The sequence below is a fragment of the Lissotriton helveticus genome, chromosome 3_1 (genome assembly GCF_964261635.1).
Source record: "Lissotriton helveticus chromosome 3_1, aLisHel1.1, whole genome shotgun sequence".
Lineage (NCBI taxonomy): Eukaryota > Metazoa > Chordata > Amphibia > Caudata > Salamandridae > Lissotriton > Lissotriton helveticus.
In genome coordinates this window covers 185,344,772-185,371,067 of record NC_136061.1, presented here as the reverse complement: position 1 = coordinate 185,371,067, position 26,296 = coordinate 185,344,772, and the positions used below count along the sequence as shown (strand labels likewise).

General features: G+C 46.9%; 1 protein-coding gene across 1 annotated transcript in view; it reads left to right on the top strand.

Annotated features, from left to right (window-relative positions):
• VPS37D (VPS37D subunit of ESCRT-I) overlaps positions 1-26,296 on the top strand; it is a 150,141-nt gene that overhangs the window by 99,790 nt on the left and 24,055 nt on the right. Inside the window, exon 2 of the mRNA XM_078679570.1 lies at positions 13,968-14,139. Coding sequence (XP_078535696.1) covers positions 13,968-14,139 — 172 coding nt within the window. The remainder of the gene's footprint in view (positions 1-13,967; positions 14,140-26,296) is intronic.

The following is a 26,296-nucleotide window of genomic DNA, read 5'->3' as shown; positions in this document are numbered from 1 at the left end:
CCATGAGGAACAGGGTCAAGACTGTATAGCTGGGTCTGAACTGGAGTGGCGATGTGAGCTAGAGAACGATGATGGATTCAACCCAGATTTGTGACTGGGGGTGAGTGTCTGAAAAGTTTCAGTGCTCTGGCCATTATCTCCTTGTGTTTGTTTTGCATATTCTCCTCCACTCTCCCAAATTGCTCTCTCTCGCCCATAGGCTTCTCTCCCCCACACTGCACATTGCTTTTACCTGTATGTTTCTCCCTTTGTCCGATGTTCTCTCCCTCGTGTTGTTTCTCCCCCCCCTCTGTTGTGCTGTTCCCACTGCCTTCCCAACCCTCTCATCCGTTTAAAACAAAAATGTTCAAAGCACTTTTGTGCTAGATTTAAAAAAGGGGGCTTTAGAGCTACTTTTGAATTCTTTTCTTTTTAATTTTAATTTACAGATTCTTGTGTGATAGATAAATAAAAAGAAAAAAGCCTGTTTCTTCTGTAGGAGTTTGCATGTGTGTTGGATGCATGTGTGCGTCTACAGAATGACATGACAGTGACATCATTGTGCTCTTTTTTTTTTTTAAAGCCATGATACAGAGCAGCAGTGCATGCTGTACACCTTGACTAAAACATTGGTAATGTCAGTAGGTCTCAAGGGCTAGACTTCTGCCCTTAAACATGTACTGTTCAGCACTGCTGTACATGGTTGACATATTCAGTTTCAATGTGTTAGAGCTGTCATGTGGTTCTTGTGGAGATTCACCAAACTATCCAAAAGTTTCAGACTGATGAGTTTGGAACACTTAGGTATTTTCTGGGATTCTTTTTTAATTCTAGTAGGTGTTTTATTGTTCTTGGTCCATGTAGATGTTCTCTGAACTTTCCCTAGGTATTCACAAATAGATGTACTTGAACTCATTTGCTGTCTTTATTAGACCGAAGAATGGAATTATTTATTTGTGGAGTTCTCCCAGCGCTGCTCTGAAAAACCTTTAGCAATGTTTTAAAGTTATTAAACCAAAGCCTTGCCTCACTTGAATTAAATCTCCACACCCCGGAGGGGATTGACTTTATTGTCTTCAGGGTGTCTTCGGTGGTGAGGGCTGTCCAGTTGTCGATCGCTGGCTTCAGGGTGTCCGGGGTGATTGGTGAGGGTTCAGTGTGTTGGTTGTCTAAGTCGAAGTTGTCGTAGATGCTCTTGATTTTGTGGTGGAAAAAGGTGCTGAGTTTGTCGCAGAGGTTTTGTGAGGGAGGGATGTCGGTCGACTCGCTGGTAGGTTGGGTGAACTCCTTGATGATGTTGAAGAGTTCTTTGCTGTTGTGGGCATGAGTGGAGATTCTGTCTTCAATTGCTTTTTTTCCTCATTTTTCTGATGAGTTGGTGGTGGGCGTTCGAGGCGGCTTTGAAGTTGCTGTGGGGTTCTGTGGATTTGGTGTTCCTCCAGACCTTTTCGAGTAGGTGGCAAGTGCTTCTGGAATCTCTAAGTTCGGTGGTGAACCATCTAGTTTTCTTGGCGTGGGTGTTGTTGTTTTTTAGGTCTCGCCTGTCGATGCGCATGCGCATCGAGCTTGCGAGTCTATGGTGGCTTATCCACTCTTTATCCCCAACTTGCAAGGAATCGTGGCGATTCCTTGCAGTGCACGAGAAATTTAAGCTCAATGCGCATGCGCATTGAGCTTAAATGCGCGTGCACATGCCCCCAGCCGCCTGCCTTGCCTACTCTCTCACACAGCCTCCCCCAGCTCCACCCCCTCACTTCTTGATTGCACGGCCGCTAGGCCGTGCCTCCTCTACTCTCCTCCTCCTACTCTCCTGCCTCCCCCAGCTCCACCCCCTCACTTCTTGATTGCACGGCCGCTAGGCCGTGCCTCCTCTACTCTCCTCCTCCTACTCTCCTCCCCGTCTGTTCCCGCACTCCTCCCACACCCCCGCTCCGCCCCCTCCCCTGCCTGCCATGTCGCGTTCAAAACTTTTACTCCATGCATAATCACGTAATAGTGTAAGAATTACAGAAACAGCTGGCCTGTCACAAGCAGAAAATCTATTTGCGTTTCAGGACTTTGAGCACACGTTTTGCTGGGCGATTTCTTTGAATTTGCATTTTTGTATAGTCTCTTATTGCCGTCCTTCGGGGTACATTATCAGATCTTACTACCTGCTACAAAAGTAAAGAAGCAAACAAAACATGCACTGGAGAGGCTAGAAAAACAAGTACCGACTCAATGACCTCTCCACTTAATAACGTAACCCGAAATGCAATAAAGTGTTTTATATCTTCACCAGACTTGCTTAGAAAGGACCTCAAGCTCACGCACAAGCAGGCTTTCTAATTGGAAGGGAGACTCCCTCCATTTAGACCAATAAAGTGTTCTGTCTCAATTTGTGTTTACTTTCTCCATCAAACGGCAAATCTTCAGGGTATGGTGGCCATCCGAGAAGCTGCCATTCCTCTCGACCGGAAACGCTCTCTTCTGAAATGGCCGCCCCGTTACCCTACCCTGGGGAAGCGTTAGTCCTCTGTCTACTTCTTACGCATCTGCAAAAACTACGAGGCAAGGTACGTCAGAACGCTCTTCGACTCTTGCGTTACAGTGGGTGTTTTGTACAATTAGCGAGGATTAAGGGGTTAAAGGCTGTATTTAAGATCCTTCAGCGCGCCATATTTTAAACTATTGTTTGCATTGTTTTATTTAGCAATGGCAGCGGCTTCTGTTGCCCCGAGGGTGCCGCTCAGGACAACAACGATACTGGATATAAATGAAGCGAAATCTGCCTGCCTTCGATTTGGTTGCTACTCATCTCAAGCGCATTTTTTCTAAAACTTCCTTTAGGAGTTCGGCATCAGTTTTGTCAGCCTTGAGCTCCTGACACATAGAACGGAACAGCCAATCCGCGTTCGTCCAAGGGCATGAAGTGTAGACCGAGCTGTCACGCTATAGACCCCACGCCTCAGGATGGAGATGTCAGTAATGTTTAGATCATACTTTCGCCTGTCAATTTGAGGCGGCGCTCTGGATCGTTTCATACGAAAAAATGAAGCAGGGTTTTCCGCCAAGGCTATTCAACTAACCCTTGTATGGTCCTGACTACACTTATAGAAACATATACATTGGTCTGGCCCAGGCCTACCAAACTGTGACTTTGGACATATATTAGGGCGTTATCAGGGTCAATAGTACTTACTATCGACAGTGGTTGTAATTTAAACAGTCTATAAGCAGTCCTCTGAAGTCATTAGATGTAGCTCACTCACCCTCACCCTCACTCACCCTCACTCACCCTCAACCCCTCACCCTCACTCACCCTCCCTCACCCTCACCCTCACTCACCCTCACTCACGCTCAACCCCTCACCCTCACTCACCCTCAACCCCTCACCCTCAATCCCTCACCCTCACTCACCCACACTCTCCCACACTCACCCTCACTCACCCTCACTCACCTTCACCCACCCTCACTCACCTTCACCCACCCTCACTCACCTTCACCCACCCTCACTCACCCTCACCCTCACTCACCCTCAACCCCTCACCCTCACTCACCCTCAACCCCTCACCCTCACTCACCCTCAACCCCTCACCCTCACTCACCCTCAACCCCTCACCCTCACTCACCCCCACTCACCCTCAACCCCTCACCCTCAACCCCTCACCCTCAACTCCTCACCCTCACTCACCCTCACTCACCCTCAACCCCTCACCCTCACTCACCCTCAACCCCTCACCCTCACTCACCCTCAACCCCTCACCCTCACTCACCCTCAACCCCTCACCCTCAATCCCTCACCCTCAATCCCTCACCCTCAATCCCTCACCCTCACTCACCCACACTCACCCTCACTCACCCACACTCACCCACACTCACCCACACTCACCCACACTCACTCACCCTCACTCACCCTCACCCACCCTCACCCACCTTCACCCTCACTCACCCTCACCCACCCTCACTCACCCTCACCCTCCCTCACCCTCAACCCCTCACCCTCACTCACCCTCAACCCCTCACTCACCCTCAACCCCTCACCCACCCTCAACCCCTCACCCTCAACCCCTCACTCACCCTCACTCTCACTCAACCCCTCACCCCCTCACCCTCACCCTCACTCACCCTCAACCCCTCACCCCCTCACCCCCTCACCCCCTCACCCTCCCTCACTCACTCACCCTCACTCACTCACTCACCCTCACTCACTCACCCTCACTCACTCACCCTCACTCACTCACCCTCACTCACCCTCACTCACCCTCACTCACTCACCCTCACTCACTCACCCTCACTCACTCACCCTCACTCACCCTCACTCACCCTCACTCACCCTCACTCACCCTCACTCACCCTCACTCACCCTCACTCACCCTCACCCACCCTCACCCTCACCCTCACTCACCCTCACCCTCACTCACCCTCACTCAGCGCAACCACAGCATCTTCACTAAATATATTTAATAAACTTTAAGCTATTGGCAATATAAAATAAAATCCATTTTATTTACGTATTAATTATTAATTGTTTTTTAAAGCCATTGATTTTTTTAATATCAATACATATAAGTCACATATAAGTCCCGTTAATACAAAACATGTTGCTTTACAAATGCTAGAGGTGTCACATTTACAAAAATTATAACTATTGGCTTTGTAAAGAAGAAAGCTATTAATTTAGCTATTTAGAAAAAACAACACATAAATAAAAAACAAAAAAATAAATAACACCTATAGCTCAAACTTTCCTACTGCGAGACCTATTGCATTTCCAATGCAATAGGTCTCGGAGAATTTGAGTTAGAGCTTTTAGAAATGTTTATGGCTTTTTTTTTTTAATTCTTTAACATTGGCTACAGGAAACAAAAATGCTAAAGATTTACAAAAAACCCATAAACAATTCTAAAAGCACTAACTCTAATGCTGCGAGACCTATTGCATTTCTAATGCTTGTCTTGAGGGGGGCTATGGTATTGGCGCTGTCGGAGATCCATCTATGCAGGGTTCGGGCTGCGGTGTTTACGTTGTTTTTTGCGATGGTTGGGGTGGAGTTGCTGAGTGATGAGGTTAGCTGGTTGTCGGTAATTCTGATCCAGTTTCTTCTTGGGAGCAGGTGCTGGTTTCTTTGGATGAAGGGTGTTCTGAAGGTGTAGTGGACGCAATGGTTGTCAGTCCATGGGAGTCCGGTGGTGTGGCTGAAGGTGATGGAGTTTCCTGTTGTGAAGAGGGGGTCGAGGATGTGTCCTACTGAGTGTGCGAGTTCGGTCACGATCTGGCGGAGTCCAAAGTTGGGGCGGTTGTCCAGGAGGAATGTGGTGATGGGGTCCAGTTGCTTGTTGAGGTGGAAGTTGAGGTCTCCCAGTAGGGTGTAGTTGGTGGACGCGATGGCATGTGGGGACATGATGTCCTTGATGGAGGTGGTGAAAAAGTCCGCAGGGTCCAGGGGGGTCAGTAGATGAGGGTTCCACGGAGGGTGGAGGTAGGGCTGGCCAATATCTTGAAGTGAAGGTGTTCCATCAGGTCTGTGGGCTCGTCGGGGAGTGTGCTTAGGCGCAGTGTGGATTTGTGGACTATGGCGATTCCTCCTCCAGGGCGGGTGGGGCAGTCCTTCCTGGAGAGCTTGTATCCTTGGGGAATGGCGATGGCGATGTCCGGTCCCGAGGTGGTGTTGGTCCAGGTTTCGGTAAAGAATGCCACGTCCGGGGTAGTGCTGTTGAGGAGGTCCCAGATTTCGGTGGCATGTTTGTGGAGGGATCGGACGTTGAGGATGCATTGCAGGGTCTTCGGTTCGGGCGGATTGCGCTGGGTAAGTGGTTTTGACGGTGCTGCAGGTATGCCGGCAGCGGTGACAGCTGAAGGGTCAGTGGGTGTCAGCTGGTGATGCTAGCTTGCAGTTGTTGCGGACTGGTTTGAGAGCGTGGAGTGCCGCTGGGTCGTAGCGTTGGCGATGCAGAGATCCAGGGTTCCTGGCGCTGGTCGTAGTCGGGTCGCAGACGGGCTTGCCTTTGGCGCCCCGGCGGCGTGGCCGCCATTAAGGAGGAGTCGGGGAGGGTTGGACAGCTGGGAGGCGGGAGGGGGCAGGGGAACTGGATTGGGGAGCTGGATTGGGCTGGTTGTGCTTGGGGGAGGGGCCGCGGGGGCAGCAGCGGCAGGGAAAACTGGGCAAAAAAAGGCAAAAGGAAAAAGGCAAAAAGAGAGAGAAAAGTGCAAATAAGGCAGCAAAAGTGCAAGAAATAGTGGAGGAAAGACACAGAGGACACAAGAGAGTGAAAGGGGGAGATTGAGATGAGGGTAAAAAAACGAGTGAAAAACGAAGGAAAGACACAGCAGACAGAGTGAAGAGGGAGCTTGAAATGAGGGGAAAACTACAGAAAATGGAGGTTAAGACGCAGAAGGAGAGTGAATAGGGGAGATAAAAGTGAGGGGAAAACGAGTAAAAAAGGAGAGAAAAGCAGAGCAAGAGAATGGAGACAGAGGTCCACTGAACCACCAGGGATGAGGCGCAGGTGAAACCTGCGGGTGAAGGAGGGCCTAGAAAACCAACACTCGAAAGTGCAGGGGCTGGGGGGGGGGGGAGGGAGACCTCACTTAATGGTGGAGCTGCGAGGGAGGGAGAGCAATTTCAGTGACAATGAGTCAGTGGTATTGTTCAACTCCTCATGCTCCTCATGCTGCCCATCCTGCCAAAGTAAAAGCTATAACAAATCTGGTAATGAATTTGGTGTTTCACCGATGACTGGGGGAATTTAAGTTGTTGTAGGGTCGCAGTACTGAGTTTGTGCAGTAGTCCAGTGGTGCTTGGGATTGGGGGATGACTGACTTATAGTGCAGGTGAGCGAAATTAAGTGCTATAGGATATCCATTTCTATGCCTGATTCTGTGCTGGTGAAAGTCAATATGTGTAGAGAAGAGAATATTGAGTGTCTGGCGAATTGATGTAGACGGATGCTTCAATAGAGTGTGGCAGCATACTTTGTGAGAATTTGGCTAGTGGAGGAATGTTGGTGAAATATATGTTGTAGACTGGTAATCCTGAATGGAAGTAAGTGGGCTAGTATATGGTGGAAGTCTGGCAGTATGCCTGATGTGTTTTACATAGTAGGTAAGTTTGTGGGTGGCTGTTTGCTGGTAGATTGCCATAGTAAGTCAATATCTCCTCTGAAAGAAAATGCCCGACTACACTGTGCTGGTGTGTGATGAGAGAGGGGCGTCCACGTATAGTAGAATTGTGGTGCTTAGAGGTCTACACACCAACAAAGTAAGCTCAACTGACCAGAGGGGATGTGAAATACAGAGGGGACTGCAAATTACTAACAGAATCCAACATCATGTACTAATCCTTACACAACAGAACTTTGAGTAAAAAGACGCTGAGCTCTCGTTCATACAAGACAACAAGCTTCATCATCCTGTCTGATCCTCACCTCGAGCTCCTTGCTTTTGGTGGGACTGCGATAAATGGTGGAGCTCTTTTCTGAAGGGTGGTGGGGAGGAGAGAATAACCCTTTTGATAAGCCACCTGGTTTGTGTCTTGTACACTAAATGTGCCATTCCATTTAAAATGTTATGCTGCAATGTGCCCCGAATGTTAAAATTGGCTATGTTAGACTGTAGGTGTTTTTTATATTGCTACAAACGGGGGTTAGAGAAGAGGTGTACAACAAAGGGACCCATTCTCCTACAAATGGATATGCAAAAATGTAAATCGAAGGCCCGTCCGTTCTGAGTGACATAACCCTTCACAGACTCGTGAGAAAAAACCTCCGGTTCTCTTATAAAACCCTCACCCACCAGGGTTGCAGAGTTTGTGCTTTTTTTTTGCTTAAGCACTACTTTTGCACTGGAATCGGGGAGTTCGATCCTTGGTCCTGACGAAAAGCCATTGGGATTGGCTTCAAACATGTAGACCATTAGAAAGGCAGGTAAGTTATCATCTATTTCTACTTTCTTTCTGTTTTTAATCACACTGCCGGGAGTACAGGTTAATTTACTCATCTACCAGTTATGTATTTTTGACCTTTTTATATATTTACCTCCTTCATTATAGTACACCACTCAGTATTCCAGCGTATCTCGCAGTTTGCAGCATGGCCCGTTCCGCAGTGGAACGGGAAAAACCCAGTGATGAAGCATGCCACCAAGGAGCAACCCTGGTGGGTGAGGTTTTTATAAAAAAAAACAAAGCTTTTCTCCCTAGTCAGTGTAGGGTTATTTCACTCAGAACGGACGGGCCTTCTTTGTGGTTTTTTTTTTAAATAAAGGAGTTTATTGTCTCAAGAGTTGGCACGAGGAGACAATAAAATCTTTCCTTTGTAAATATCATTTAGGTTGGCAGCTTACAGCAGACTGTGTGAAACTAGTAAACCTCCTCTTACTCCTCATACTTGTGAATAGATGGTGGTTATAGGTCTCCTGGCAGAAAGAGATGCTTATCTGCTGTTTGGCAAAATATTGTCTAGTATATGTGGGAAGAGGTCAGTAGTTTTATTGGGTGGATACTTTGTGAAAGAATACGAAGCTTAGCTATGGTCAGAGTGGTAGTGGATTATGGTGGGTGTCTGTTTTTTGAGTGAAGAACTTATCTTGACAGCTCTAAGGAGGGGAGTTCAGTTTTTGTCAGATTTGTAAATTCATGAAGATTAGTGGTAATGATTGGTAGCTTTTTGATATAGGAGTGTGATAACTGCAATGCTGGTGTGTGTTTGTCTGTCTGTCTGGAGTTACATGATTGATGTGGGGGTCAGGTTTTTGGAGATGCTGCTCTACAATTAGTTTTGTTTTTAAGACCGAGGCCAGTGTGTGGAAAAAAATTTGAGGCTCAGTGGCTGTGGTTGAAGATCTCAACATAGTAGTGTATGTTTAGCAGCAGCTGTTTTCATTGTATGAGTTTAGGTTGGGGGTAATTCTGTGATTCATTGATTCTGGTGGGTGGGAGGTATTGTAATAGGACAAGCATCTTGGTTACAAGCAAGCATATGAATTTGATTGGGTCATGCAATTGGATATCAATTGGAAGCAGAAATTAGGTTGCAAAATAGGGGTGTTCTGATGTGTTTAGTAGAAAAATTAACCCAGTCCAGAATTTGTGTTTGAACCTGCAGTCTAAGTTTTATAATCTGATGGGTCCACTCAGTCTTAATTCCTGCCAAAGTTAATAAAATGAGTACCTTTGAGATTAGTGACAAACATTTTGTATCTGTCAACAGTGCTATGAGACCTCCATGAGGCTGCATGCTCCCGGTACAAACACACCTATTCTGTTCTGTTACTTATATAAAGTTGGGTGGGTATTTGGTGATGGGTAAGGATAGATTCTGGATGTATTATGTGGTCATTAGAGATGGGTCCTTTTGTGGAATGACATTCTGGACAGCTGCTAGTAGATGTACTGATATGTTTGTGGGTGGGTGTACGACCCGGAATGGTGGCTATTGGGCTTCAGTGCTTGTGTTACTTTTTAAAACAAGGACATTCCTCCCAATAAAAAGAGTAATGATTCCTCCAGTAAAACGCCATATAAAACCGGTCAAGAGTATAGGTATGCTGATTGACGCCCCATGGTTTGTCCTACATAACTTACCACAAGGAGTAGATGAGCATCCTAGTGTACGTACCAAAAATGTGTTGTTTAGTTTATGTGACAGCTACATGCCTAAACTGTATCACCTCTAGCTTGTGAAGGAAGCGTTTTCTAAAAGTCACTCACAGACGTTTGAAAAAGAGGTCAGTCCCTCACTTCCAGAGAGTCTGCACACGACTCTACAAACGAGTGGCCCACATAGAATGTAGTTACTCAGAGCATCTTTCACAGTGTAAAATAAGCCCTCTACTTGGTGACTACAATTCAGATTTGAGGTGGCTTTACTGGATAGTGCTGCAAGGGGGTTGGCTCAATTAAACAAGCATTTGCAATACAATAGGTCTCGCATTTACGAGAGTTTTAGCTATTGGCATTGCAAATGAAAATGCCTTTTATTTATGATTTGTTTTTAAAACAGATAAATAAAAGGTATTGTGATTTACAATGCCAATAGCTTTAACTCTCGCAAATGCGAGACCTATTGCTTTGCAAGTGCGTTCAGTGCCCGTGCTATAAATGTTTTGAAAAAGCGTTTGGACAGAGCGTGTCCTGCCAGCAACAGGCAGCAGAACAAAGCTATTTGAGACAGTAGTGCTGGAAGGCTGTAATTAAAGCCTACCGAGTAACCACACTCATAACAGGGGGTGTCGCCATGGAGGCACTGAAAATGGACTACTAAGCCTTTTGACCAATGAACAGCCACAGTTTACAGTGGACAATGACACAAGCCAATGAAAAATATGGATGGAGAGTGGGCAGAGCTTTGATTCCCTACCTGAATACAGCATGCCTCACAGAGCAGCGCATGCGCTGCCCAGGCTCGACCTAAAAAACATGTGTTTCCTTCCATTCGCTGGATTTTATAGTCCAGAGTTATTGCTGATGTGCAAAAAAAAAAATTGTTCCAGTATTGATCCCGTGTTGTCTACAATTTTTGTATTTTCACGTAGATTTCAAGTGTATTTTTTGCATCTGTTTATTGTAATGTAATGTGAGAATTATTTAAGGGTAAAATATGCATGGTCGCTATACTATATAGCTGCCATATAATACAAACACTACTAGCTACATGAACAGTAAGGACTTCGGGAAAAATACCTACTTTGAAATTAATGTATGGCTTTACTCGCCTAATAACCTCATCAGGAGTAAGAATATGTTGTCATCTAAAAAAAGTTTTTTACACCGAAAATTCAGAAATATATGTCGTAAAATATTCTCAATTCAAAATATAACCTAAATTCCAAATTTAGTGCTATTTGGGTGTCTAAAGTTAAGAGCGGTGGATCAACTGTCCTCTGGTTGAATGAGACCCACGTCTGCAGTGAGGTAGTGTCTGTATATGGGAGACTTGGCTGATGATGGCATCCTTGTGGTCCTGGCAGTTTCTAGCAAGAAAATAAAAAATCCCACTCGTTGAAATCCAAACCTCCGAAATCACTTTACATTCGGCAACCCTTACAAAGCTAGTTTCACTAGTGTTTCTTTCACAATTTTCAAATTTTAAGCACAAGATTCTACTTTCGCAATTAACTTTTATGTTTTTCCCCCTGTCAGCTGACCGGGCCCTAGCCTCGCCCTTAAATCCTCAGCACTCTGTCAAATAACTTACGCACTCTGCAACCCATCTCCACCCTCTTTTCGTCTCACCGCCTCTGATTTCACTCTCGCCATCTTTTGTGTTAATTGTATATTTTTACATTCTGCTGCTATTGTTTTTTTTACTTCTCTCTGTCTTTCTCTCTTTACATCTCCTCAACCCCTCGCCTAGCCATTCCACCTAATGTTGTTCACATAGGCATTCTCCTCCTTTGTTCCTCCCTGCGAATATGAGTATGGCAGACATTTTAGAAAAATCTCCTGTAACCCTCTTATCTTTTGAATTACCATATTTTTGTAACCTAAACTCCAAGTCCTTTCATTTTAATAATTGTGCGAACTTTTTAAAACTTTGTTTTTCATCCAGACCTCAGTTTATTAACATTTTTCGCAGATTGCATGTTTGGCGGTCTGATTTCTTCAGAATGTGTTTCTTCAATAAGGTTCTTTGAGAAGGGGTCAGTAGTGATGTGCAGCGTGTTATTTTTTTTAAAGCCATTATTACTACTTATGTACATCATGTATCTTAGAAGGGTTACACATCTGATGCAAATACAAACAGTGCACACATTAGTTAGGTTGAATGCTTTAAGTGATGCATTCAATTACTACAACAAACTGTAAATCATTGAAATGTAACCGGTTAATATGGTATCAGTCTGTGTACATAGGCCTATTTAGAGTGTTAGCTGTGGCAGCAACGCTTGCTTCGTTAGAATGAAATGGGGGGTCGTGGGGGTTGCAATTTGTATTGTATCTGTGTTGGTGGTGGGCGAGGTGGTAGTATTACGCATGGTAGTCTGTTTGGTGGTAGGGCTCGGTTCTCCAAACTAGAAGCCCTTTTGTGGAAGCAGTAGCTACGCTGCAGTGTGGTGGCTTGTTCGTATTTAAATTAAATGTTGACAGGTTGGATGCTTAGTCGGTATTTGGTGAAAGGTCGGTGCCTGTTGCCAAAAGTTGGGGAACTTCCTAATGGTCACATACACTGTGACTGTCCACAAAACCTGTTTTTAAAGTTTGGTGCTTGTATGTAGAAAAATATCAATTCAATTTTTTGAAAATAAAAATGCTTATGTGGAACTTGATGTAACCAACTGTGGATTAGAATGTATGGTAACCCTGCGATGGATCCCTCCTTTTGCGTGATGATTTCAAGTTGTGCCATAAATCAACATGCAGACATATAAGTCTCCTCATTGGATAATGAAAGTTAATATCTGGGGGTTGTCTGGTTGTGAAAGACCTCTTGTGGACCACACTAAACTTTAGTGGGCTTATAGCCAGACCATTGCTTACCATTTGTTCTCTTCATTTTCTCTCCAACTAGCGTAATTGTTATTCAGTGGTTTGCCTGCCTCTTCTTGTGTTTGTGACACCCTCGGAGCGTAGCCTCTTTACTATCCTTTTGATTGGCTGACTTGTATTCTTCCACTGCTCACTTTAATTGAAATACTTTTTCATTAAAAACTCCATAAAAGTGCATTTGTTTTCTTGATCTCGTTTGCTGCTTACCCCTTTCAAATGTCCACCCATGTTGTGTTCAGTTCACTTGCCCCCCCTGCTTCTCTGTTGCTCTCCTACCCATTGCGGTCCTTAAGTTTTTACTTTTTTGGAAGGCTATGATGCTGCCCTTTGCTGCTGGTCCTCTCCATAAAGCACTTTAGCATCGATTGCTCCTTTGCAAACTGCCCATTCCCTGTTGAGTTGACCTATCCACTCCTCTGTTGCTCCGCCACCGCGAGCAGTTATTTAAAAAATATATATATGTTTGATAAGCAGCCAGGCAGTTGCCGTTTGCTGACAAGGCCTCTCCACTGCCCAAAATGCACCTTTGCACAATTAAAATGTAATTTTATTTACTGATAGAAGTGGCATCCATCATCATGGATCGATTATTAAAACAAAAATGGTGCCTGCCACATTCTGTTTTGCACATGTCATCATGCATGCACGCGCCTGTAGTTCGTACTAAATAGTATTTTAAGGCAGCAGTCATTGATATGGCATCTGCGCCCTTTTCTATAGAATGTATTTACGGCAAGTGTTGTTTGGTTTGTCCACGTCAGTTAATTTTATAGTCTGGCTGAGTTGGGGGGGGGGGGGGGTATATTTGGAGTTGTAATTCGATGAGCAATTTTGTTACTTGTTGTGTATTATGTCTTGGTAAGATAGGTAGTGCTGTTGAGAGCACGTCGATACCCACTCAGGTGGCACGTGTGCTGTTTTTGATGGTAAAGCCAGAATGTGTGGATTTTTAACTTTTAGTTTAGATAGGTGCTTGGCTGACGTGCCACACAAAGGGCAGTGCAACTTGGCGAGCAGAAGGGTGTCGTGGGTTTGTGATACTGACACCTGTGTTATGCGGTAGTGTTACATTACATCCTTTGTATCTAAGCAGCAGGGAATGGAATTCATTTCAGCTTGTTAATTAGTTCCTGGTAAACAATGTATTACATTTGTGTCTCGTTTACAATCCAGGATCACTCAAGTTGACTGCATTTTCTGAAAAGCTTGTCTTGTACTCACTCATTCCAGCATTACTTAGGCTAGAGACTATGCACGTAGCTTGTCCCCAATGTCCCCGCCAACCCTGGCCATTTTCCGTTCTATATTGATCTTTGGATCTGACCTTCGCTGATTTCCTTAGAACCAATTCCCAAAAGCTGGAGGTTGGGCTTGCCTTTTAAGTGCTTGTCTGCTTTAAATGGAATTGTTGACCATGTCTCTGTCCTCCAAGAGAACTTCTCCGCAATAACTTTATCCACACCATATTTCATATTCTGGCTACCCCCATATCCTTACTTGACTTTCGTTTCTCCTTTTTCAGTTCCAGAGCTTGAAGACTGAGCGGAATATGCATTTATCAGTAAACTACAGCTTGGCCAGGCAAAATCTGGCACTGCGGCCACGTCTGGAGAATGGCAAAGCCAACCTAGCTATCAAGTACCAGCAGCTAGCTGAGGTGGTGAACACGTGCCGGGACAGACAACGAAAGCTTGGTGAGTCCCTTGGAGAAGGACACTTTGGATGATGCTTTGACGCCATACCATCCTGCAGCCATAGATTGACCATGGCTGTGTGCTTTATCTATCAAAAATCCTAAATTCATTTGCTTTGTGGAATTGCTTGGCACAGAGCTCTAACTTTGCCTTTTGGTGGGTGGATATTTTCCTAGATAGTGCCTATGGTTATTGCTCCATCCAACTTTATTATTTTTACAGCATGCAGTAAAATCTTTAACAGAACAATAATATACTCCCCTATCCATGTATCAATGAGTATGAAGCATTGTATACATGAAAATACAATATAATGCAATCTCAGCTCTCCAGTTTAATAAAGATGTGGGACACTTGCTGTACCATTACCCCTTTACTGCACAATGTTGTCTTGATCTTTCCATAATCCACTACGTTAAGGAGCCTCTAACAAACCAATCAAGGTCCATGGGTCATGCAACACGTAGATGCACTCATAGGTAAGAGTTTTAAAATATAATGGCTGTCGTGATCAACTGATCTCCAGATGCAGACATGTGTTCAGTATTTCTATTGGTGAGTCACCGCGAAATTAAAATCCACCTTTTGATTAAATCCTTCCTGCGCTTGTCTAATTGTATTCCAGAAAAGTGCTACAAATCCTACTTCCTGTGCCAAAAGAGCAAGATTAAAATTATCTAGCATACGCCATCTCTATATGTTACTGGAAAAACTACATATCTGCACATCAGCATGCCTTTGTAGAATCGCATATAACCAGCATTTTAACTGCCCCCAGAAAGGCTTTTTTACAGTTCTCTGCTACCCCTTATTGTATGAATTGCCCAAAAATGAATGTACCTGTGGTTTGGCAAGGTCCATGCGCAGTGAAACACATCTTTATTCATACTTTCTATGCCCCATTTGATGAAGAATATCACACATAAACTTTCAAAGCAAAACATTCAAACCAGTAGAATTCACAGAACGACAATTAAAAAGCATGTCCCCAAACCATTTAGATCTAGTAAACGTAGAGGTAATTCTTCGTCTAAAGCACTGCTGTCCTATTATTAACCTCTTTCAGGAAGTAAAAACCCCTTGAAAACTGATCTCGCCCAAAACACGTCGAACATCATAATAGTTTTTTTTAAAATGTAGTTTGACATTCAATGAAGATTTCTGACTTCACTTAATCTCCGCTGAAAGAGACATACATGTTCTTTATGCACAATATGAGAAAAGTAATCAAAGCTACCACCCAAACTTGGTATCATAACGATAGGCCTAAAAGCTTATTATTAAACAAAATGTTACTACGCCACCAATTTACCTTGACAGTCTTTCTCCACTTCCAAAGAGATCTTCCTGTTTTTAAAGGTACAAGTTATGCGATTAGAATCAACTGAGCACTCTGCTTATACTCAGTCTTACGAACTGGTTCTCGGTGTCAATGGAGCAGGGAGGAAGAACCGTATTTTGTTATGCACATTTGTAGAGTGCGCTGTAATCTTGGAGGGTACAGGCGTGAGTTGGTGCTGAACAGGCGTGAGTCTAGGCAAACCTACAGCCTAGTGGGACTACTCCAAACGTCAGGTCTTCAGCTATGTTTGTAATTCAAGAAGCAAGAGGGAGACTCTTATGTGTACTGGCATGTCGTTCCATGCTTTAGGAGCAATGTAGGAGAAGGCTCGACCGCCAGTTCTGGATTTCCATATGTGTGGTTTTTGCGCAAGTGGGAATCTGGAGGAGCGGAGGTGTGTGAGGGAAGATGCAACTGTTAAGGCATGCTGCACGAGTGTTATGTACTGCTTTGAAAGTGTGGGTGAGTAATCTGAATTGTGACAGTTTGTGAATGGGAGCCAGTGGAGCTACTCTAGATGTGGTGTAATGTGAGCGCAACATGGGAGGGTGAGAGTGATACTGGCCGCTGGGTTAGGAATGGTCTGCACACTTCTGGTAGGCTTTTTTGTTGATCCCGGCATAGAGGGTGTTCCCACACTCCAGCTTGCTTGTGACCAGGGCATGCGTGATGGTTTTCCAAGTGCTGAATGGATCCTATTTAAAAATCTTCCTCAGATCTTCAGGGTATGGACGCATGAAGCAGTGACGGCATTGACTTGGGTGGTCATGTTGAGTTTGCTGTTAATGATGATCTTGAGGTTCTTGGTGTGGGGGTGGGTGCCGGTACTACCTCTGTTGGCCGGCAAGAGAGTCCAACGATGATGTGCTCTTCCCGAAGATCACAATTTCGGTCTTGTCTGTGTTCAGCTTTAGAAAGTTGGCCTTTATCCAGTGGGTGATTTCAGTCAAGAGGGCATTGAACTTGATCTGGGTGTTTTGTCCATGACGGCAAGAGTGAGTTGCGCGTCATCGGCACAGGAGAGGACGTTGGTATTTTGAGATTGGATGGTGTTGGTTAGAGGTATCATGTATGGATTGAAGAACATTGGTCTCCGGGAGGATCCTTGCAAAACTCTGCAGACGAGGGTGTCTGAGGTGTGTGTTGCTTGGTTGAAAGACTGGGTCTTTCAAGTCAGGCAGGAGCAGATCCATCGGAGTGCTTGTCCTTGGATTCTGATTTCATATAGGCGTAGGATGAGGATGGTGTAGAGACTGTGTCAAATGCTGTGGAGAGGCCCAGGAGGATTAGGGTTGCTGTGTCCCCTCTGTCCATAGTCAAGCGGATGTCATCTGTGAGCAGACTGAGTGATGTCAAGTAGTTGAGGTATTCGGGGAGGTGTCTGTCGATTATTTTTTCTAAGACCTTTGCCGGGTATGGTAGAAAGGAGAGCGGTCTGTAGTTGATGAACATTGAAGGTCCACAGAAGATTTCTTCAACAATGGGAGAACAGTTGCATGTTTCCAAGCATCTGGGAAGCAGGTGGAAGAGGTGGAGGAATCAGAATGGGTGTAAGCTTGGCGCTGATGGGTTTCAGTCCTCTGGAGTAGGTGTGGGGAGGGCAGGGGTCCAATGAGGCCCCTGAATGGATGGACTTCATGGTGGCAGTGGTTTGTTCTGGGGTGATGATGGGCCAATTTGTCAGCATTGTTTTATTTTAATAAAATCAGGAGTGTGACGAAATCGGTCTGATTCAGTTGTGGGCTGAAGTTGATATAAACTATGATGATTTTGTTGCTGAAGAATTGAGAGAGATTGTTGCAGAGGTCCTGTGAGGGGGTGATCGAGTTAAAGGTGGCCGAGGGTGATTTGAATTCTTTCCCAATGGCAAAAAGATATTTTCTTCTGTAGGTGCTGGAATCAATGTGGTCGGCCATAGCGACTCGTTTGGTGGTCCGGAACATTTGGTGGTAGCGTCTTAAGGTGGATAACAACGTGCCCCTGTCTGCATTGTTCTGGCTCATTCTTCATTTGAGCTCTAGTTGTTTGCAGTCGCATTTCATCATTCTGATTTCTTCCATGTACCAACTGGTTTGGGGTCTGGATCTTGTTGTATTCCTATGTTTGAGGGGCCTAGGAGGTCTGCGCAGTTCGTGATCTAATAGTTAAAATTCTTGATTCCGTTTTGGGAGGCTGTTGCTGTGTTTGGCTTGGTGAGAGCAGTGTTCCAGTCTTTGTCAGTGATGCTGTTTGAGTTTCAGTGGACTGGTTTGGCTAGGATGTGTGTGCTTTGGACCAGCACTTGAATGCTGAACTTGACATGGGTGTGTTCTGTCCAAAGAACTGGTGTGTGCTCATCAACTCATGTGGCTGAAGTTGGTAAAAATAGGGTCCTGGAGGTGCATCTCAGTCCTGGTATGGCTCCCTATTTAGAAGTGCTCCGTTTTTTTTTTTTTTTGATAATCAAATTTATTGAAGTTTTCAACACAAAGTTCATTAATAGTAGATCACACAGTCCAATCAAATACCCCTGCCCCTCCCACCTCACAGTACATATCATGGCAGACGGTTCAAAATAAGTAACTAGTACCCCCATCAGTATATTGAAAGAATGAGTTAGGTCAAGAAGGTAACAAACCAAACCATTTACCCCATACTCTACCAAACATCCCCGGGCCTCAAAGAGGGCCTCCTCCTGCACCCCGCACCAGTCCACCCCCCTTCTCCACTTTCGTAGTGTTGGTGCCGCAGCCTGGGACCATTGAGCCGCAATGTCTCGTTTCGCTACTGCCAGTGCTGTCCGCAAGAAGCGCTTGTCAGCCCGGGAGCTGTCCAGGCCATCAAACACTCCCAACAACAAGTGTCTCGGGTCATGGGGGACCTCCCAGCCCAAAGCCCGCGTAAGCTCCGATTCCACCCCTCTCCAGAATGGAGATAAGGCCGGATAGAGCCACACCATGTGATCGAAGTCGGCTGGGGTATCAGCACACCGGGAACAGGCCGGGGAGGTTCCTCCCACCAGCACGAAAGAGGCAGGCAGGCGTGAGATACGCCGTGGGAGGAAATAGAGCTGCACCAGGCGTAATTTCGAAGATGTGGTTAAGGATTTGGGAGCCATAAGGGCATCCCGCTAATCTGCTTCTTCCAAAGGGCCCACCCAACCCTCCCATCGCTCCCTAAGGCGATCTAGGGAAGTGGGGCGGTTGTTAATCAGGGCTTGGTATATACGGGACCCCCCCCTCTCCCCAGGTTACCCAACATGACTTGAGCCTCCAGAAGACTAAACTCCGGAAGAGAGGTAGGTGTTGGGAGGCGTATGTGGAGGGCATGGTGGAGCTGCAGGTATTTATAGAACTGAGATCGCTGGAGGGCGAGTGTCTGCTGCAAGTCAGAGAAGGCACATATATGGTCCCCTACCCACACATCTCCCAGTGTGGATATCCCCACCAGATCCCAACGGCGGAAACCCTCTAGGGAGGAGGTCTCCCCCTACCAGGTGCCACACCATAGGGGCGTCTGTCTAGTCAGCTTCCGGTCCCAGTGCACCGCACGGAGGGCGGTGCACCAGGCCATAAGGACCTATCCGGTGATGGAGGGCATTGAATGTGGCACCGGGGAGCCGTACAAGAAGCCCTGGAGCTGCGCAAAGTCCAAGACTGTAAGCTCCACCCGGTAGGCTGGGTCGGACCAGCCGCCCGCAATCCAATCATGAATCACAATGAGTTTGGTGGCTAGATAGTAGAAGTAAAGGTTGGTGACTCCCATACCACCGTCAAAGGAAGGAACTCGGCAATGGGACAGGGACATTCGGGAACGCCCACTCCCTCACAGAAACCGGATAAGTGTGCTATCCAGTTCCTTGAACCAGCTATTCGAGAGGGGATTCGAAATATTCTGTAAAATATAAAGAAAGCGGGGAAGGATCATCATTTTGAAAAGGGCGCTTCGGCCTAATGGATTAAGGGGAAGGGATTGCCAATTCTTGAGATCGGTTTTCATCCGGGTGACTAGGGAGGCAACGTTGAGGGCCCACTCTAGCTCAGGCAGGAGGGTCACCCATACACCCAGGTACTTGAACGACTGCCTCCGGAGGGGATCACCGCCTGCCAGTCAAAGCATGTCCGCGAGGGGTGAAGGGGGACCAGTGTTGATTTCGCCGGGTTATGGCGGAGTCCCGAGACCTGCTCGAAAGCAGAAAGGGCTCTCAGAGACCTGGGGCCAGAGTGCTCCGGGTCGGCCAAATAAAGCAGAACATCGTCCGCATAAAGAGCAATTTTGTCCACCTGGCTCCGGTCCCATCGCCAGCCCTGGATGAGGGGGTCTTGCCGTATGAGCGCCGCCAGTGGCTCCATCGCCAACGCGAAAAGGAGTGGTGAGAGGGGGCAGCCCTGGCGGGTGCCTCTCCGAATCTGGAACGGGGCGGAGGACGCGCCATTGACGAGCACCCGGGCTCTGGGGCAGTTGTAAAGAACTTGGACCAGACGGCAGAAGGGAAGGCCGAAACACATCCTCTTCAGCACATCACTCAAATAACCCCAATCCACTGTATCGAAGGCCTTCTCAAAGTCCACAAGGAGAAGGGCCAGATATGGGGAGAGCCGATGCCGATGGGCCAGCGCGAGGTAAAGGCGATGGATACAGTGACGGGTACCCCTGGCCGGCATGAACCCGCAGGAGTGGCCGGAGTCTCTGAGCTAATGCAGTGGCGAAGATTTTAATCTCGGTGTTTATCAGGGAAATAGGGCGGTAATCGGAGCAGTCCAGGGAAGGCGGGTGTGTCTTCGGGATGACCACGATAGTCGCCACATCTGATTCAGAGGGTAAGGACCCATCTTTGACCACTTGACGGAAAAGCTCCGTCAGATGGGGGACCAGATCGTCGCGGAACGCAGAGTAATATTCCTGGGGGAAACAGTCAGGCCCTGGCATCTTGCCGGAATGTAGCAGGGAAATGGCCCCGTGAATTTCTTCCGGAATGAGGGCCATCTAGGGTATCTGCCGTTTCCCTGGGAAGGCATGTTCCGCAGTCCGTCAGCAAGGCAGCAAGGGAGGCTCCGGGAGGGTGCGCGGTGTAGAGGACCTCATAATATTGCGCAAAGGTTTGCGCATTGGCCAGAGATGTCACATGGCGTGTCCCCTGGGCCGTTCGGATCTCAGGAATGATGCTGTGGGCTCTAGGGTAGGATACCAGATTGTGGAGCAGTTTGTCGTTTTTGTCGCCCCAGCCGTAGATGCGCGCCACAGAGGAGCGCCAGAGCATTTTGGCCGATTCCATGGAGAGCCGTCGAATCTCGTCCCGAACCAGCGTCAGCATCGTCATCAGCCAGTTGAGCCTGTTCCAAGTGTAAAAGTACTCCATTTTTAAAGCACTTTATTACTCATTGTGCACTCTCCAATTCAGGTCTCATCTTCTTTAGGCACAAAATCACTGTTTATCACCCTGCTCGCTATCTTCATTTATTCACTACCAATCTCATTACCTTCCCTCCTGCAGCTGCTCTGTATGGATTCTAGCAGCTAAGCTCTGGAACTCGTCCTGTGAATGAGAACAACTTCTTGCCACCTTCAGTTTAGAAAGTCTTAAAACTTGGATTTCCTGAATACCTGATTTTTCCTCTTGATTGAGATCTCCGGGGTCGTGGCTGAGGGAGTCTCGTCGTCCTCTTCCTCTCTGGAACGGTTGGACCGGGAGGCGTTGCCTCTAGGTGGCTCTCTCTCCCACTCGACTTCCTGTCGCACAAGCTCTTCCCACTTGCCTTCTGTGGCTCCTCCAGTCGCCTGCAGGATGGACGTTCCTCCTCTCATCCTGACGGCTGTCAGACGGTCCACTTTGCTGCTTTCTGGGTGTCCGAGTCTGCATTTTCTTCTCTTTCTGATTCTCCGCCCTCTGCTTCGCTTTCTGATGCCTATTGATGTGACCGTGTTGTGCAGCATCTAGGCCGTCACTCTCGTTCTCTCTATGGCCGAGCATGGGGGCCATGTTGGAGAACCAGCCCGTAGTAGATGCTGGATTACACTGCTTTCCACAGAGTATGGATGTTCGGGCCATACTGACACAGGGCATTCAGATAGAAGGTCCACGTTTCCTTGGGAATGTACCAGTGCATAGAGGGACTCAAAAAAGAAAGGCTGTAAGGACAAAAACCAACAAAGTATCTTTGGGTTTGTTTCTTTATTGGTGGCGAGCCAGGTCAAGATGGCATGATTTGTTACAAGAAAGAAGGTATGTCCTAACAAATAGTACTGCAACGCCTCCATGGCCTACTTGATGGCTATACATTCTTTTTCCATGGTCACGTAGTGTACTTCTCGAGGGAATAACTTTCGACTGAGATATGACAGGTCGAAGGTCTCCTTGTGGGTCTGGCTGAGATGAGACGCTCCTAAACCCCGGTCGAATGCGTCAGTTTGTTGGACAAAGGGCTTTTCGAAGTCCAGATACATTAGTACTGGGTCCCAGCATAAAAGAGACTTCATTGTTTAAAAACTATCTTTCCTGAACTGTAGTCCACTCTATTCGGGTGTTTGGATGTTGATGTTTAAGTATGTCTGTGAGAAGACAGGCTATTTCGGAAAATTGGGGAATAAACCTCCAGTAATAGCCTACAAGATCGAGGAATGCTTGTACTTCCTTCTTGGTTGTTGGTCTAGGTATGTTTTGTATAGCCTTTAGCTTGTTGTGTTGAGGCTGTAGCGTGCCAGGATGTATGGAGTAATCTTAGTATTCTATGTGGTCAGTTGCAAGAGTGGTCTTTTTTGGGTTCAGTGTGAGTCCAGCTTGTTGAAGAGAGGAGAAAATATGTTTTGAGTGTTGTTTATGTTGTCTCCCATTCTGGACTATACACAATAATATCGTCAAGCTATGCTACGGCATACCTTTGTTGAGCCCTTAACAAGACGTCCATCAACCTCTGGAAAGTGGCCTGGGCACCATAAAGGCCAAAGGGCATGACTTTTAAATGGTACAAGTCCGAGGGTGTGGAAAATGCAGTTTTTAGGACTCGGCCTATGTCACCACTTCGTCAGAAGTGGGGCGGAGCTCCGAGCCGTATTGTTACGGGGCTCAGAATAGTGAAGTAAAAATTCCTCACTGCGCGAGATTTTTCCGTAGTTTATTTTGGCATCTGCATGCTAATTGGTCCTCGCAGTGCTGTGTTTCTAGTAGCCTTCACGCAATATGCCATATGGATTTTAGTTTGTGCACTTCCTGCATTTTCTGTGCGGTTACGCGCAGTGGAGTGCAATAAATTGTCAATTACGAGCTGTCAGGGTGCCGAGGTAATTGAACCCAGATGTTCGGGGCCGTTCACCAGTCTGCAGTGAGTTTGGTGGGCGCGCGTTCATCTGCATCCTTTCATGTGTAAGTGTTGGCCTTTGAAGAGCTGGCTTGGTCGTGCGCCGACAATGAGACACACAGTCTTCATTACCCCACAAAGTATGTAAGTGCGTTTGTATTGGAGATAGTAACGTCCAGGTACAAAACTGAATTCTTTTCACTGGCTTACGAACAGTCCCACATTTTGCCGCATTCTCCTCATCTCATCAAAGGGGCTCATGTCTTGTTCAGCAAAAAAACAAAAACCTCCGAGAACAGGAATGTGTTTCTGCATGGAGGGTCCGAGCAGCCGTGTTGCAACAGTTGTGCTTGTGTGTCTAACCTTGGGCCTCATAACAAGTAGGTTGATTTTAGGTGCAGGGATACACAGGCACTGCTCACACACACAAACACTGTTGACATCCACGGACACTGCTCACACACACAGGCACTTCTCACAGACACCGACACTGTGCGCACACATAGGCACTGTTCACACACACAGGCAGTACATACACACACAGGCTGCTCACACACACCGGCACTGCGCGCACACATAGGCACTGCGCGCACACATAGGCACTGTTGACACACACAGGCACTGCATACACACACCGGCACTACGCACACACACACAGGCGCACTGATCACACACAGGCGCACTGATCACACACAGGCGCACTGATCACACACAGGCGCACTGATCACACACAGGCGCACTGATCACACACAGGCGCACTGATCACACACAGGCGCACTGATCACACACAGGCGCACTGATCACACACAGGCGCACTGATCACACACAGGCACTGTCCACACACAGGCACTGTCCACACACAGGCACTGTCCACACACAGGCACTGTCCACACACAGGCACTGTCCACACACAGGCACTGTCCACACACAGGCACTGTCCACACACAGGCACTGTCCACACACAGGCACTGTCCACACACAGGCACTGTCCACACACAGGCACTGTCCACACACAGGCACTGTCCACACACAGGCACTGTTCACACACACAGGCTGCTCACACACACCGGCACTGCGCGCACACATAGGCACTGGTCACAGTGACTACAGTATGTGAGTGTGCAGGGTAAACAGTGTGAGTGTGCAGGGTGAACAGTGTGTAGTGAGTGCAGAGTGAGTGCGAGAGTGACAGTGAGTGCAGAGTGAGTGCGAGAGTGACAGTGAGTGCAGAGTGAGTGCAGAGTGACAGTGAGTGCAGTGTGTGAGTGTGCAGGGTAAACAGTGTGAGTGTGCAGGGTGAACAGTGTATAGTGAGCGCAGAGTGCGAGAGTGAGTGTGAGTGCGAGAGTGACAGTGAGTGCAGAGTGAATGCGAGAGTGACAGTGAGTGCAGAGTGAGTGCGAGAGTGACAGTGAGTGCAGAGTGAGTGCGAGAGTGACAGTGAAAGTGCAGAGTGACAGTGAGTGCAGAGTGAGTGCAGACTGACTGCAGAGTGAGTGTGACTGCAGAGTAACAGTGACTGCAGAGTGACCGTGACTGCAGTGTGTGAGTGTGCAGGGTAAACAGTGTGAGTGTGCAGAGTGAACAGTGTGTAAGTGTGCAGGGTGACAGTGTGTGAGTGTGCAGGATGAACAGTGTGTGACTATGCAGGGTGAACAGTGTGAGTGTGCAGGGTGAGCAGTGTGTGAATGTGTAGGGGCAGTGTGTGAGTGTGCAGGAAACGAACACTCAAACTAAGTCCACCACACACATAAGACCACACACACCATACACACACCACACACACATACACCACAAACACACCACACACACACACCATACACACATCACACACACATACACAACACACACATAACACACACACACAAACCACACACACCTCACTCTCTCAACACCACACACTCGTCACCACTCACCACAACACACTCACCCCCCCTCAGGCTCACCTCTACAGACTCATCACCACACACTCACCACTACACACAAAACAACACACACAACAACACACCCCCAGCCGTCAATGAATGCTTTCACCAGGCACAAACACCAACAACCATCAATGTACGCTTTCACCAAAAACAAACACGACCATGCATCAGTGCCGCTAAACACCCACGCACACAACAAACAATGTCAGTGCAACTTTCACCAAACACACCCACACACACCAACAGCTGACAGTGCACCAGCCACTCTTTCAATTGGAACAATCATCAACAGCTGTCAGTGCACCCTTTCACCAACCACACGCATTACCATCCAGCTCTGTACGCTTGACAGCCACACTCAGTAACAGCTCTTACTGCACGCTACCACCAGTCATACACACCTCAAGCCACCACTACACGCTTCCACCAAACACACACACACACCAACAGCCATCACTGCACAATTCCTACAGGCACACACATCCACCACCCATCAATGCACACACCAATTAATAACGCATCCACCAATTAATATTGTACCTATCGCACTATGCTGCACTTTACCTTTTAAAGATAATGCATTAAAGTGCAGCATGCCACCATTGATAACATTCCAATCCAACACACATATCTCCAACACACACCACATGCTTCCACTCCAAAACACATGCCTAAAACACATTGCCATTTACAATGCCATTATCTCTAACTCAAACAAACCCGAGCCCTAATGCATTCCTAATGCTTGTTTCTCTAGCCGCTGGACTGAGGGGTATTTGCCAGTATCTTTTTGTCAGATCAATAATGGACATTATTCAAGCTCCTCCTAGGTTTTCTATTAGCTCGTCCACTCTCGGCATGGGATAGCTATCGAACTTCGAATGGGCATTTAATTGGCAAAAGTCAATACAGAATCGAACTCTTCCATCAAGTTTGGGGACTAATACGACAGGGGAACACCAGTTACTATGGGAGGGTTCGATAATATCGCGTGTAACATGGCTTCTACTTCCAGCTCTACGGCTTGTCGCCTGCTGCAGGAATGAGATATTGTCTCAATTTTATCACTGTTCCTGCTTCTGTCTTGATGTCATGTGTGACTAGGGTGTTTCACCCTGGTGTGTAGAACTCAGTCCTGGGAAGCAGTCTAGTAAGTCGTATAACTGTTGTTTTTGAGTCTGAGTGAGCTTTTCTCCGGTGTGGGGTCGTTCTATCGTGAGGTCGATAAAGGGCTCTATAGGTATCTCTGAGAGAAGCATGGTTTATTGGTATGATCGGTTTCTTACTCTGTGGGTTGGGTTCTTCCCGTTTCTTCAACAAATTGATGTGGTACACCTGTCCACTAGGTCCTGTTTGAGGTACAGCTACTCAGTAGGTAACAGATGTTGTCTTCTTTGTAACGGCTTAAGGCCCTTGACATGTCGCTACGAGCTTCTTCTTCAAGGAGGGTCGAAGAATCAGCACCTTGTCCCCCACTGTCAGTTCTCTTAGCCAAGTACACTGGTCATAATCTCATTTCTGCTTTTGTTGTGCCCTCTCCATTTTTGATGTACCTCTTCCTACAGGGTGAATAGGGTTTCCTTTAACAAAGTGGTATATCCTAATAACAGTCT